The sequence below is a fragment of the Miniopterus natalensis genome, chromosome 1, assembly GCF_054644295.1.
Source record: "Miniopterus natalensis isolate mMinNat1 chromosome 1, mMinNat1.hap1, whole genome shotgun sequence".
Classification (NCBI taxonomy): Eukaryota; Metazoa; Chordata; class Mammalia; order Chiroptera; family Miniopteridae; genus Miniopterus; species Miniopterus natalensis.
In genome coordinates, this window is record NC_142081.1 from 143,163,880 (window position 1) to 143,177,641 (window position 13,762).

General features: G+C 39.1%; 1 protein-coding gene across 1 annotated transcript in view; it reads left to right on the plus strand.

Moving 5' to 3' along the window:
- The window catches only part of PPP3CA (protein phosphatase 3 catalytic subunit alpha), a 285,468-nt gene that overhangs the window by 137,062 nt on the left and 134,644 nt on the right, over positions 1-13,762 (plus strand). Inside the window, exon 2 of the mRNA XM_016223594.2 lies at positions 4,283-4,483. Coding sequence (XP_016079080.1) covers positions 4,283-4,483 — 201 coding nt within the window. The remainder of the gene's footprint in view (positions 1-4,282; positions 4,484-13,762) is intronic.

Here is a 13,762-nt window from a genome sequence, read left to right on the forward strand (position 1 = left end):
TAGTGTTGGTTTTGCCTCTGACTAATCCTTTGACCTTGAACCCTTCACTTATCCTCTCTTTGGGCTTCAGTTTCCTCTTTAATATGAGGGGGGTCAGGAGTCAGTCTAAACTGGGAGTTTTCTAATTTTGTCGCAAAGAGCCCCAAGATTTTGCAGGCCTTTTTCGTTTAGATATACTTCAGTTTTTAGATGTCATTTTATTTGAGAAAAAAATAATTCTTTTAAAGCAAAACAAAGATTTTGGGGAAAAATAACTAGGCTAACTGTTCTCTTAAGTATGTGATTTTCTCTTGCCAGCATTTATGACAGTCACTCTAGGGAGAGGTCAGGTGGCAGGTTTCCTGCTTTTCTTTCCAGTGAAGGTATCACGGTGACAATGGTTCTTGGATATTTCCTATCAAATAATAGGAATCCCCTCTATAGTGGCTAAAGTGGCTCAGATTTGAGGAACAGAAATCTCAGATACCCAAAGTGAGAGCAGGTCATTGATGGCTACTGGGGCACACAGTGGTTGTCTAAAACTGACTCAGCCCTGACCCTCTCAGAGGTGTGATCCCCATAGTCAGCCAGAACCAAAGGCTGGGAATATTCTATGAGGCTTTCTGACATGGAATGTGCTTTTCTACCGGTGAATGAATAATTGACAACTTCAATCATTGTTATATTCATGCCGGTGCTGGATGCACATGATTTCTGTTCCTAGGCTAGTAACCTGTCTCTGTATCAGGTAGATGAACTCTGGTGGCAACAACAAATAGAAAAGAAGGAATATCATACCTAGTTCATTGGAGATCGGTCTCTCCCAGGTTTCCACAGTCACTGACATGGGACCACAACCCTATTCAAGTGTGTTGTTTGCCTTTTACTACATTATGTGGTAGTTTGTGTTAGGAGTCAGCCAAGGACTTATATGTCCCAAATTTTAGCTACTTTGCTGTTGTATTTTTTGTGGAAAAAATGATATTGAGTGGGAACCATGAAGTGGAGAAAGCTGAAAGAGTTTCTATTTTTAGAATGCTGCTAAGAAGTCTTTTGTAACACCATATTCTGCCCTTAATAGGTAATTATAAGAAAATCATTTTAGAATCCTTCAGCCCAAATATCAACAGTTATTTCGGAATTTTTACTAGCATGCATAAACTTAATTATTCTAGTCCTGGCCTGCTCATGTATCAATGAAAGCAACTGCTAATACTCAAAGCAAAGAAGGGAAGGAGAAATCCGATTTCATTGTATCAAGCATGGCCACTCTTACAACAAGTTAATGAAAGAAGTGTTTACTAAGCACATTGGATTCTTCGGTCTAAGTAGTTTTTGCTCAATATTTGGCACAGTCTGCATGTAGGACTTCAGGTGAACAGGGAAAGCAAATAAATGTGACCTTTGTAAGGCTGGTATTTTCTTTATGAAGCCAAAGGGTGCACAAATACACAAATATTAGCCCACTCTTATTTTTGTGCCAGAAAACTTCTCTCCGAGGACAGCATTTCCGCATTTGCTCTTTGGCATCCTTGCTGCCCATATTGGTTCCCTGCAGGCCTTTCCATCTGTTTAACTGGTAAAGCGCCCATCTCATCAGTGTCCCTACCATCCAGTTGGAAACAGAGCTTCTGATTGGCCTTTTTTTCTCTCTCCTTGCTCCTGTTTACTTGGAACCAGCTCCAGCATCTCAGAGTAGGTGGGTTGGCCGTAGCCAGTTACCTTAGGATAAGCAATTAATGGAAGGTAAGAGATCTGCTGCAAAGGGTGGAACATCTGTTATTGCAGTGATCTTAGCCTTGGAGATAGTCTAGGGACTTGGAGAAAGTCTAACTCACGAAGGCGATGCCTCCCTGGGGTACTCTCTTTTGGCCTCTCACTTTCGTAAATGCTTGGGCTATTTCAGGTTTAATCCTTTGGTCGGTCTTAGTTTAATAAGTCCAGCTAGCGCATGGCAGGGACCCACTGCTTTTATCTGCCTGACAGTAAATCAGCCTTCCTCCCTTCGAAGCTCCTACAATTCTTCCTGACAGTTTTGCAGAGTCACCTAAACCGTCACAGTCGTCCAACTCATATCTTGAGAAGTCATTTGAAAAAGAAAAAATCAGCTCTTGTCTTTACCTCATGTGTCCTTTTGACGATTCCCCCTTTCCACCCCCCCCATCCTATATCTGGGGAATTTTGAGGCGTTACCAGGTAAGATACTTTCTAATTTCAAACCATATGTGAAGACCTAAATGAAAAACTGTGGCTATCAAAATGTTTTCATGTTTTCTTAACAAACGTGTGCTGGTCAGGTAAAGAAACATGAACCAAATCTCCAAATGCCTCAAGACTAATAACCAGATTTCTTTTCTTCTTCGTCAAATTCTTAAATTTTCTTTTTCTTATTTCACACTATTCTTTGACATTATACATTTTGTTTTTTTTAATTATATGTCATGTTTTTGTATTATATATCTATTCTACTATCAGTCATTAAAATAATTTTTGAAAATATAAGTGATCTTTATAAGAAGTGCCGCTCAGTATTCATTAGAATTTCAGTTCTAAAATGTGACTTGCTCATTAGTTTTTTTCAGCACTGTCTTAAGTACTTTCTGGGAAACAGGGGTGTGTAGTTGTTAACACAGTTATACTGGCATCTGGCTGCCAGAGGTTACACTCAGTGAGTCTGCATATACATCTCTAGCTGATTACCTTGACCAAGGTGCTCAATATTTTTGAGCATCAAGTTTCTCTCTCACAGTGATGTTATGGGGACTAAATAAGTTTATACAGAAATGCAGTTATATAGGCCTTGCTCACCTTACAGCTTCACTGTTCTGTCTGACTTTATTGCCCAGACATTACCTGGCATAGAATAAACACTCTATAACTGTTAGCTACTACGATTATTATTTACTTTAGTTATTATTACAGTTCTCAGGTAGATATAATCCCCACTTTACAGGTGAGGTAACAGAAGCCATAGGAAGATGTTTAACTTGCCCAGGGTCATACAACTGGTGAGTGAGCAGAGCCAGGGCTTGCACCCAGGTTCACCTGACCACAAAAGTCCTCTGCTTATCCACGAAATGTGCCACTGCCACTAGTACGGGTTCATTTCCTGATTTTTCTTCTCTCTTAAGTAGTTATAATTTCTCTTGGATAACTGATCTGTGCTATTAGATTGCACAAAATTTTTGGCCTAGATCTACCTAGGCCAGAATTCTTGCTTTTTTGAGGGCCAGGTTTATCCCTTAATATCATTTGTTCTTTTAAAGAGAGGAACCATCATAAGGAGATGTTCTTATGCATATGGCATAATGCATGTGGCAGATGAAAATTACATGAAGCTGTGTTTATGCTCCTTCTGAATATTTCTGATAGATTTGAATTGTCCAAAAATGAACCCACGTGTGAAATAGAGAAATAATGAGCTTCCTTCACTGAAGGGCCATATTGACCATTTATCAGAAATTTAACATTCATGATACCATCCCTGTCCATGGATCTGAGATGGCTTGGTTCATTGTAGTTGTTTACTGAACATCCTTTAGCTGCATGAGTGAAAGAATGTATGTATTTACAGATGTGAAGAATGACAGGAGCTGTGGGAGGGCTTCTTACTGTTAGATGGCCTGGGGGGTGTGGAAGAGAGAATGGCTGGCTCTAAGTCTGCACTGTAAGTGGTTTGTCATGGTATCATATTTCTAAATACCTGTGTTCTTCCTGACATGGTACGGTCCCCTCACTATTCAAGATGTTACTTCAGTAAAAACACACATAAATCCTGATTTCCTGTTCAGTATTTTGTTCATTTTTGCCGTTTGCTCTCAGATTCCTGTGCTCCCCTTAAACAGTGAGTCCATCTGTTTATTTAGACGCATGACTCTAGCTCAAGGGGCCGATCTGGTCTCCAGAGCTTTTCCCACTTCTCTGATCCCAGTAGAGGAGGAACCTGCTTTCTAGTAGAAAAATGTCTCACCCAAGTTGTTTATGGTTGCATCTGTAGGAAAGATTTTCTTTTGCTGAACTGATTATTGCCTTACAGAAGCAAATATCCTGTTTTGTTATTAAGTCCATCAGCATCTTCAAGATGCAAGAAATAGTAACTGCCGACTTCCTTTCCAGCAGTCAATATTACATCTGGAATCAAAGGAAGTCTTTAATTCTTGAGAATCCTTGATCATTTTAATGTGGGAACTTTTAAAATACTCTTAATAGGTGGTTAGTGATTGGGATACATATCTGGTGGTTATTATTGAGTCTTTGTTGTTGAGTTTTGGCTAATGTAGGATTCCGACTTTTTCTCTTCCAGCTGTCCCATTTCCTCCAAGCCACCGGCTTACAGCAAAAGAAGTCTTTGATAACGATGGGAAACCTCGTGTGGATATCTTAAAGGCACATCTCATGAAGGAGGGCAGGCTGGAAGAGAGTGTTGCATTGAGAATAATAACAGAGGGGGCTTCAATTCTTCGACAGGAAAAAAATTTGCTGGATATCGATGCACCAGTCACAGGTAAGTCCTGAGGATGGAGATTGCCCACTTGTATCCATCCTTTGTTGTTTTTAACATCAAAAGTCCAGTGAGTCTTCAAATAGCTTAGTCATCTTATTATTTTACTATCAAATCTGTACATTAAGAACTAAAGATACGATACATATATATATTTTTATTTTCATGTATTAAAAATTTATAATTTTGTGAGGCTCTAAAAAGTGGTGTGCAACTTAGAGATGATGAAGATATTCCAAAGTAATAATTAAGAAGTAGTATTACTTGTCAGTAAAACTAAATGGCACAAAAAACACAAGATCATTCATGTAGAATGCTTGGACACACTATCCGAAGGCTTCCACAGCAGTTGAGTGATTGAGTTAAAGCACACTTCTCAAAGTGTCATCCCTAGACTCGTGTCATCATCATCATCACCTGGGAACTTGTTAACATGTAAATTCTCAGGACCCACCTCAGAACTACTGAATCAGATTCTCTTGGGTGACGCCCAAGGGTCTGTTTTATTTCTAGGTGATTCTGATGCACATTAGAGCTAGAGAACCACTGAAGTTTAGGAAGGCCACATTGTTCTCCTTTCTATAGCACTTTGTGCCTAGAAAACGTGTCTAACTTTTGAGTGATTTTGTTCTGTTACCTTTAATGGACAGAAACATATTTTACCTAAGCGTGACTTCTCTTAGACCATAAAAATTAAATCTTGTCAAAAATTTGTGTATGGACATAGAGGGTCAAGTGTTAGAGCTTTTGATCTACCCTTTGTTGAGTTAGTAAATTTGCAAGTTTTCATTTTTAGAGAAGCTGTAAAACAATTATTTTTCTTAATTATAATTCCGGAAAAGGGTAACATATTTAGACACAGAAAATTGTCAGAATAAAGGAAACATTTAAAAATATTTCAGATGTACTACTGATTGCTTCTTTCTTGCAGATTCTTTATGTCTTGTATTATTGACTTCCACATGTATATTTGAATGTGACTGTTAAGAGGAAGATAAGCTCTCTTGAATATCAGACTAGAACTTTCTTGGTCAAAATGTCCCTAATGATTTCTATTCCAAAGAAATTGACATTACTTGCATTTTTTTTTGGTTGGCAGTGCTACTTCTCTTGTTTGTAATTCAGAAAAATAATAAATGTGCTTGGGGCTAGGCAGCAGGAGAAATCAGCTTTGATTGTGTTAGCTTCGTGCCGGACCATGGGTTATCACTATGAACCCCTCTTCCCGTGTTAAAATTGAGTCATGCACTATTATCTCCAGCTCATTGACACTGAAAATAGGACAAAACAAATGTGAACATGCTGTACTTTTTTAAGGTACTAACATACAAATTTTTTCAGTAACTAAATATTAGTTTGGAATCTACCAACAGAACGAAATTACTTTAAAAACTAACTATAAATTCCACTTATAAATTAATGGTAAAATATAAGCCTTAAATGATAAGCTTATTTGTTTTCGCTAAGAATGAATGGCTTGATATTTTTTATGAGTTTGTTTTTTCTCCATTTTACATGAAGAATTTTAATGAATAATTCATGTTAAGTTCACTAATGAGTCCACTGGGTGTTAATGGAGGTGATCATTATAACTAAAAATAAACATGTAAAATAAATATTTAGGGCAGTGTATTTTCTGGGATGCAGTCAGCTCTTCTGTTTGATAAGGCTCTGTCATGAAAAACCACATAGGGAGGATTCCGGAACAGTCAGATTTATGATGTTTTGTCCCAGAGCCTTTCTGAAGTCTATACACTAATTGCCCTCATATTAAATAAAGATCACACCTGGTTCTTTCTAGTGAGATCCCAGTGGATAGTTTGGCAAATTTTGAGAGGCTTTGGAAATCAGGACTCAATTATGTATTAGTTTCCCTGGGGGGAAGGAAGAAAACATGGTTTTTAGGTAGTGACAAAACTAGCTGTGGAGACATCACAGAATCTGTAGCACAAGTGAAATATAACCCAAGCAGGAAACACCTTTTTCCAGTGAGTGTGTGCGTTTCACAATGAAGGCAGGATCTGAAGGAGCCTCCAGTAGAATCTATCTCAGTGGGCTCTTTCCCTCTTTTCTGGGAGTGTAAGGATGTGGAATAAAAGTGGCAGAGGGAGTGGGGAAAAATAATTTATTTTAACATTTTGATAAAAGGTGAAAAAAACACTTTTGCATATAGTTTACCAGAAAGCTACATTCATAGCTTTGTATACCAAACATGAGTTTCTGAGTAAAAACTGAAACATGGAGGACTGCAAAGTAAAAGCAGGGTACATTGGTCAGAGAAAATTACAATCTCTTTGTATTTCAAGATACTTCATATAATTTATTGGTAAATTTTATGATATGTGCATGTTTTCTGAGATTTTATTTTATCTTTACAGCCAAACCAGCAGTGTAATATTTATTTTTAAATTTAGAATATTTGTTGTTTGGATGACTAAATCAGTAAAGTTGTATTTATTATTGATAGTAGGCTATGAAATAAAATGCATGGTTTACATTTAAAAATCTTCAGGGTAGAGTATTTTTTTTTTTTTAAATATATCTTTATTGGTTTCAAAGGGAGGAAAGAAGAGGGAGAGAGAGAGATGGAAACATCAATGATAAGAGTCATTGATCGGCTGCCTCCTGCACGCCCCCGACTGGGGATCGAGCCCGCAACCCGGGCATGTGCCCTGACCGGGAATCGAACCCCCATGGCCTGGATCCTAGGTCGATGCTCAACCTCTGAGCCACGCCTGGCCAGGCAGGGTAGAGTATTCTTGATTTAGTTCAGAATTTCGCACTTAGAAAGATGGGGAACTTGCCCGGCCGGTGTGGCTCAGCAGTTGAACATCGACCTAGGATCCAGGAGATTGCAGTTCGATTCCTGGTCAGGGCACATGCCCGGGTTGTGGGCTCGATCTCCAGTGCAGGGCATGCAGGAGGCAGCCAATCAATGACGACTCTCATCATTGATGTTTCTATCTCTCTCTTCCTCTCCCTTTCTCTCTCTGAAATCAATAAAGACATATTAAAAAAAGAAAGAAAGAAAGAAAAAAAAGATGTTGGGAACTTAAGAAACAATTTAGAAAAGGAAGAAGAAATGGAAGGAAGTAGAGATGAGAGAGGAGGGGAATAATAACAATGAGAACTTGTGAAAAAAGATTAAGAGGAAAGAAGCCAGTACTTTTAATGCAGGAAGGAAATGCCTGAAGCCTGACCATATGGAGCTTTGCAAGTGGTGTTAGAACTTGCCTCTCACCTGCCTCTGTCAGATTCCTACAACTGGCCAGGTGAGTGGGTCAGAGTAGAAACTGGCCAGTAACTTCTTGGGTGAAATTCAACTGTAAGTGTTGTAGGTATATAAACTCTCAAATGAAATAATTAAATGGCAAATATTTTATAATTATACACAAATGCCACTCTCCCAGGTCTCCAACTATTCCTCCCCTCCTGTTTTTTATTAATAAAGATGTTTTACTCTCATATGTTTACAGAGAAGTTATGCTCACATCTGTGCATGTTTTGCCTCCATTTTAAGAAAAAAAAAGGAAATGAATGTTCTAGTTATTTGAATTCTGAACATTATTTCATTCATTTAGCAAAGCTGCCCTCAAATCCCCACTCACCCCACCTGGCCCTTCCTGTCAAGGGCTTATAAAGTAGTGAAAGGTTTATGTTCATTTAGGAACTTTTCCCTTAAAATTTAGTATGTCTTATTTTGGAGAAGATAGAAGGACCAGGAAAAGCTGCCTGTCTCAGCCTGGCTCCTTACAAGTGTCCCTCTGGAGCAGGAGAGAAAGCTCTGTGTACCTCGCCCTTCTGGAGCAGGGAATTAGATAAACAGTGAGCATCTCCTTGGGAATAGAGGTGAGGATTAGCTGTGGGTCCCCAGTCAAAAGAAGGGAGCCTGAGGTGAGCTCTGTTCTTTTCTAACTAAATTGCCTGATTAGAATGTCTGAAGTTTGTGTTTCTGTGTTGGATGCATTTTGTGAAGGAAAGTATTTTTCCTGTTTGACTCTTTTCTGAAAATTGAGTTGAATTCTTTGTTTCTTTGCAAATATACAAATGGAACATTAAAAAATGTGGTCAAATATCAGTATGGCAACTTGCCATGGACTGAATGTTTGTGTCTCTCAGTATTCCTGTGTTGAAGCCGCAGTCCTCATTGTGATGTTATTTTGTGAGGGGGCCTTTGGGAGGTAATTAGGTTTAGATAGGTCATGAGGGTGGGGCCCCCATCCCTTCTGATAAGGGATTAGTGCCCTTATAAGAAGAAGAGGAGATGAAAGCCTTCTCTCTCTCCTCCAACTGAGAATACAGCAAGACGATGGCCATCTGCAGACCAGGAATAGGGCCCTCACCAAACACTGAGTATGCCAGCACCTTGGTCTTGGACTTTCTAGCCTCCATCGCTATGGAAGTATTTGTGGTTTAAGTTACCCAGTCTATGCTTTTTGGTTATAGCAGCCCAAACTAAAACACAGCTCATTTTGGGAATTCAATTTAACAAACTTTTATTGAACATTTACCTGGTACAGGTGCTGTGGGTTATACATAGGTGAATAAGACCTGGTTTCTGCTGTCCATGGGCTTGGAATAGGAAAACTCAAACAGCTACTTGCCCAAGAATATGTATTTCAAACCGTTGATTAAATCAAAGGGCATGACCTAGATTTACTCAAGCTAATTAAGAAGTATCCAACTGTATATAGTTAATTTAAAGCCAAAAGAATTGTCTCTTCTCAATGGTTCAGGTTTCCATGTCAATCAGTGCCCATTGATTATTATATTCCATCTTTGAGTTAAAGAAACTGTCAGATAGGTAGGATTATACCTGTCCTGAATCTGGATTGAGCACTCTTCCAGAAGGATAGGGACTGTGAGTGATAAAACACATGAGATATAGTCATTGACCAGAAAGGTCTAGTTGGGGAGTCAGATACATGAATAGAGAATTACTATTCAGTTTGTTAAGAACTATAATGGAAGCACCTGCAAAGTAGTGTGGGAACTCAGAAAAAGGAATGCAGGGAAGCCAACAGGGTCTTGACAGATTACGCGATATTTGAACAGGATCGTGTGTGATAAGTAAACTTTTACCATGTGAAAAAGCTAGGGAAGGATATTCTTGGCAGCGACAACAGCATATTAAAGGCAGTGGTATTTTTTGTAAAGTAGAAAGGGGTACTCGTGGAGGTTTGCTGGGGCTTTCCAGGATCTCAGAGAGAGGTGAGGGGTGGGCAAGTGGGCAAGGGGTGGGACTAAGTTTGGACGGTCATAGTCAGATACTAGTCTCCCATAGACAGCACTTAAACACCCAGATTCTGTTCTATAGGCACTGGGGAGTCAAGAGAGGTCTTTGAGCAGAGGAGCTACATAGTCAAGTTCGTGGCTGGAAGAGCATGCTGGATGAGATGAGTAGAGTGGAGTGGGGCATGAAGTGAGAGGGAGAGGGGTTGATTACGAACCTCTCGTGCTTGTCCATGGGAACCATGATCACTACTCTGGCAGGATAGGAGGCTTGGATCCAATTTTGGTTACAGGGCCTTTTAAATATGACAGTTAAAATATCTGATTAATCAATATTAAAGACTTCTGGAATACGGTAGGGTGGTTTATGCAGCGATCCAATTTACCACATTTCTTCTTGAAGTTCTCTTACTTTCCTGTTTTCCCTTTGACTTAGCAGAGAACATTTCCCTCATTTATAAAACCAAGGCAGACCAGGAGCCGAGGTTTTTGAATACGGTGATTTAGAACTCATTTTGTGCTCCCTGGGCTGAGGGGATGGGCCGGCATCAGCTGGGCAAACTGCTAATCTCTCTGGTTTGTCTGTTTCCTGCAGTGGGGGATTTGTCCCTCGGGCAGCAAAGGATTCCCTCAGTGGCTGCGCCTGCCATTTAGCATGTCAGGCAGTTGCCAGGAGAACCCTCTGGCTTTGTTCCTGGATGTGAGAGTGGACCAGTGGCCAAGTTTAAGGTCACGGCATTCCTTCCCTTACAGCAGCTGACGTCAATTAGGAGAATTCCCCATGCCTTTACTCTGGGGAGAGCTAAGTGGGGATAAGAATCCAGTGTCTTTTGAGACCTAAAAGGTCACTGTTTATTCTCCTCATACTATCGTTTGTCACTATCAAAGCAATGTGGCCTTAGTTTATATGGGGATAAAATATTACTTCTGAGGCATTTTGCCCACTTGTGATTTCAGTGGCCAAATCTTCAGGGCCTGCCCTGCAGCCAGAGGCCTATTTTGGTACCCAGCCCACTGCTGGCTGTCAGCACACTTTAGTCCCAGCCTGTGGTTGCAGCACATCATTTTGATGTCCTTATTTCCCTTAATTTGGGCCCTTGATTAATAATAATGATGATAATGATAATGATAAAAAGTCACTGTGAGAGAGCCAAAGTCCTTCCCCTGTTTACTCTGGCTTTGCAAGGTTGGTCGTAGGAAACCCATCCTACACATGAGGAAAGGGAGTCTCAGAGAGTTTGTCGGTGTTTCTCGAACTTGAGCACCAATCAGAATCACCCGGAGGGCTTCACAGAACACAGATGACTGAGTCCCCCCTCCGGAGTTTTTTGATTTCGTAGGTTTGGATTGAACCTGAGAATTTGAATGGCCAGCAGTTTCCCAGGTGATGGTGATGCCCTTAATCTGGGACCGCACTGTGAGAACCACTGATACAAGTACCTGGTCTGAGATTCACGGCTAGTAAGCTGACAGCCTTGGTTTGAACAGATACTCATCTATGTAACTCATGCGTAGCTAATACACCGTAATTTATATACTGTTCTACCTCTGTATTAAGGCCTAAACAGTCAGGCGTTTTCGGTTCATTTGACTAGAATTTGCTTTTGCTTATTATTGAAGAAAACATATTAAGAATGAAGTTGATGGTTCTCAAGAAATAAAAAGAAGAGATTATTTTGACTGTTGATTATAATTTATTATATTTTAAATAAAAATGAATTGCTATAATCCAAGGGGGCAAGACAAAACAATAGTGCTTAGCATGTGGGGCACAGAGTTTATCTATATATCCATATGGTTTTCCCAGTGGAAAACTTCGTAGCATATGTTTTTTAACAAGCACTCCAAGAGTTGACTATAGAAAGCTACAGCTGGGACAATTTATAAAAGAAAAAGAGGGAAGATTTGGACCAAAAGCATCTTTAAGTGAAATGTGTGGCAATGAATGCAGTATTAAGAGTAGCTGAACCATAGTAATTCAGCACTTGTGTTAATGTACAAGTCAGTAATGATCTAACATCAATAAACATATAACACCACCCAGAGGAAACACTTGACAATCATAACAATTACATTATAATTACAGGAACAGAAAATTTGCTTAAAGACACAGTGTACCCTGTTCTTTTCAGCTTCCATGAAACAGGACTTTTCACAAATACTGTAGTGAAGTTCTAAGCATCACTGGTAAGGCAATGCCTATAGTTATTTTCATAGAAAGATAAAAATTCCCAAAACTATTACACTTTTTTTTTAAAATCTTCAGCAGAGGATATGTTTTTCATTGATTCTAGAGAGAGAGGAAGGGAGAAGGGTGGGGAGGGGGGTGAGAGAAAAGCATCGCGATGTGAGAGAGGAACATGGATCAGTTGCCTCCCATACGCACCCTGAGCAGGGATTGAACCTGCAACCCGGGTATGTGCCCTGACCCGGAGCCTAACCTAAGACCCTTCAGTGCTGGGGGCAATGCTCCAATTGACTGAGCCACACTGGCCATAGCAAAACTGTTATTCTTAAAATCTGAAAGTTATCCATTGCAGTAATAACATTCTGGTGGTTTTGGAGAAGATTGAATATTTTGTAATCAATACTACTATGGCTTTAAGAGAAGTAATATTTCAAACAATATTGAAATGCTTCCAGATAAGGAAAGAGCATTTTTCTTAGGTACCTCAAAGGAAAAATGTAGATGCACTTTTCTTTGTCTTCCCAGATTAAATCCATGTTTCCAATCTCATCTCATGTTTTATTTTCTCATTGGAGTGTCCCTAATAATTTCAGACTCCATTGATTTTATTCTCCTGTGAGCCAGTAATGTTCATGGTCTCTAATGGACATTCCCAAATACTGGTCACTGACTGGTACTGGTCTATAACAGAATTTTTCTTGGTCCAGAGTGAAATGAGTTTTTTCATTTTAGTGAGAATGCTTTCTTTTTGTATATGAAACTATGATGACAGTAGATAGTAGTTTTTTTTATAGCTTTTTGAGGGACAAATTAATGAGTTATTTTTGTTGTTAGGCTAACATTTGTTCAGTTCCTGTTTTTTGCTAGTCACTATCGTAAGCACCATACTTTTTAACTCTTAGTTTTCACACAACCCTATGAAGGAAGTACTGTTATCAGCTCCATTTTGCAAATGAGGAAACTGAAGCTCAGGGAAATTGAGTATCTTATCTAAGGTTACCCAGCTAGAAAGTGCCAGGACTGGTTTTGAAGCCCAGGCAGTTCAACCATGTCCATTCCCATTCTATTTGGGGGTAGAAGTTAATTTTATGGATCCATGAAATCATTAAATCTCATATAGTGTGGCATTTAACAATATTGGCATGATATATATATTTTTGTGTCATGCTATTTTCCTATTAAATGTTGTCATCTAAGGACATGGGTCTTGTGTTATGGGTTTATGGATATCCTGTGTTTCAAAATAATTTTAATGTAAATGCACTGTTGATTTGCTCATAGTAAATTATGATAATATTATAATGAAAATATGTGGGAGCCTCTAACACAGAATATGTATTTATTTGTGTGTGTTTCTATGTGTCCCTGTAATCATTTAAATAGCAGTTATCTTTTATTTTGTTCCTTTCTCCTGAATATAGCTATTTGTTGATTTCCATCTTAAGTGGAAGATTTTGGACATTTGAGATACTGGATAAATAAAATCCATGAACCTGTCAGAAGAGTTTCTCATGGAAGAATCTGTGGTTTAATTGGTGGCTTAGTAAGGGAAAATAGTATTCAGTTTTCAGGCAGCTGCTTTATCACTGTTTAAAATTACTATCTCGGCATATAAAATGTATTATTTAAAATATTAATTAAATCACTTTATGCACACAGCCTTGCCATTGTTAAAATGTATTTCCTCAGAGAAGGCTGTTAGACAGTTCAGTCCTGGCTTTGCTTTTGTCTTGGAGTCAAATAGCTTGTCTATTTGACTTTCCATTTTGTCCAGCTCCACACCAGTATCACTCAGTGACCATGGCCTCATCAAGCGACCCGAGGGTACATGGAATTGTTTGAGACAGAGAGCTATCTGTTGC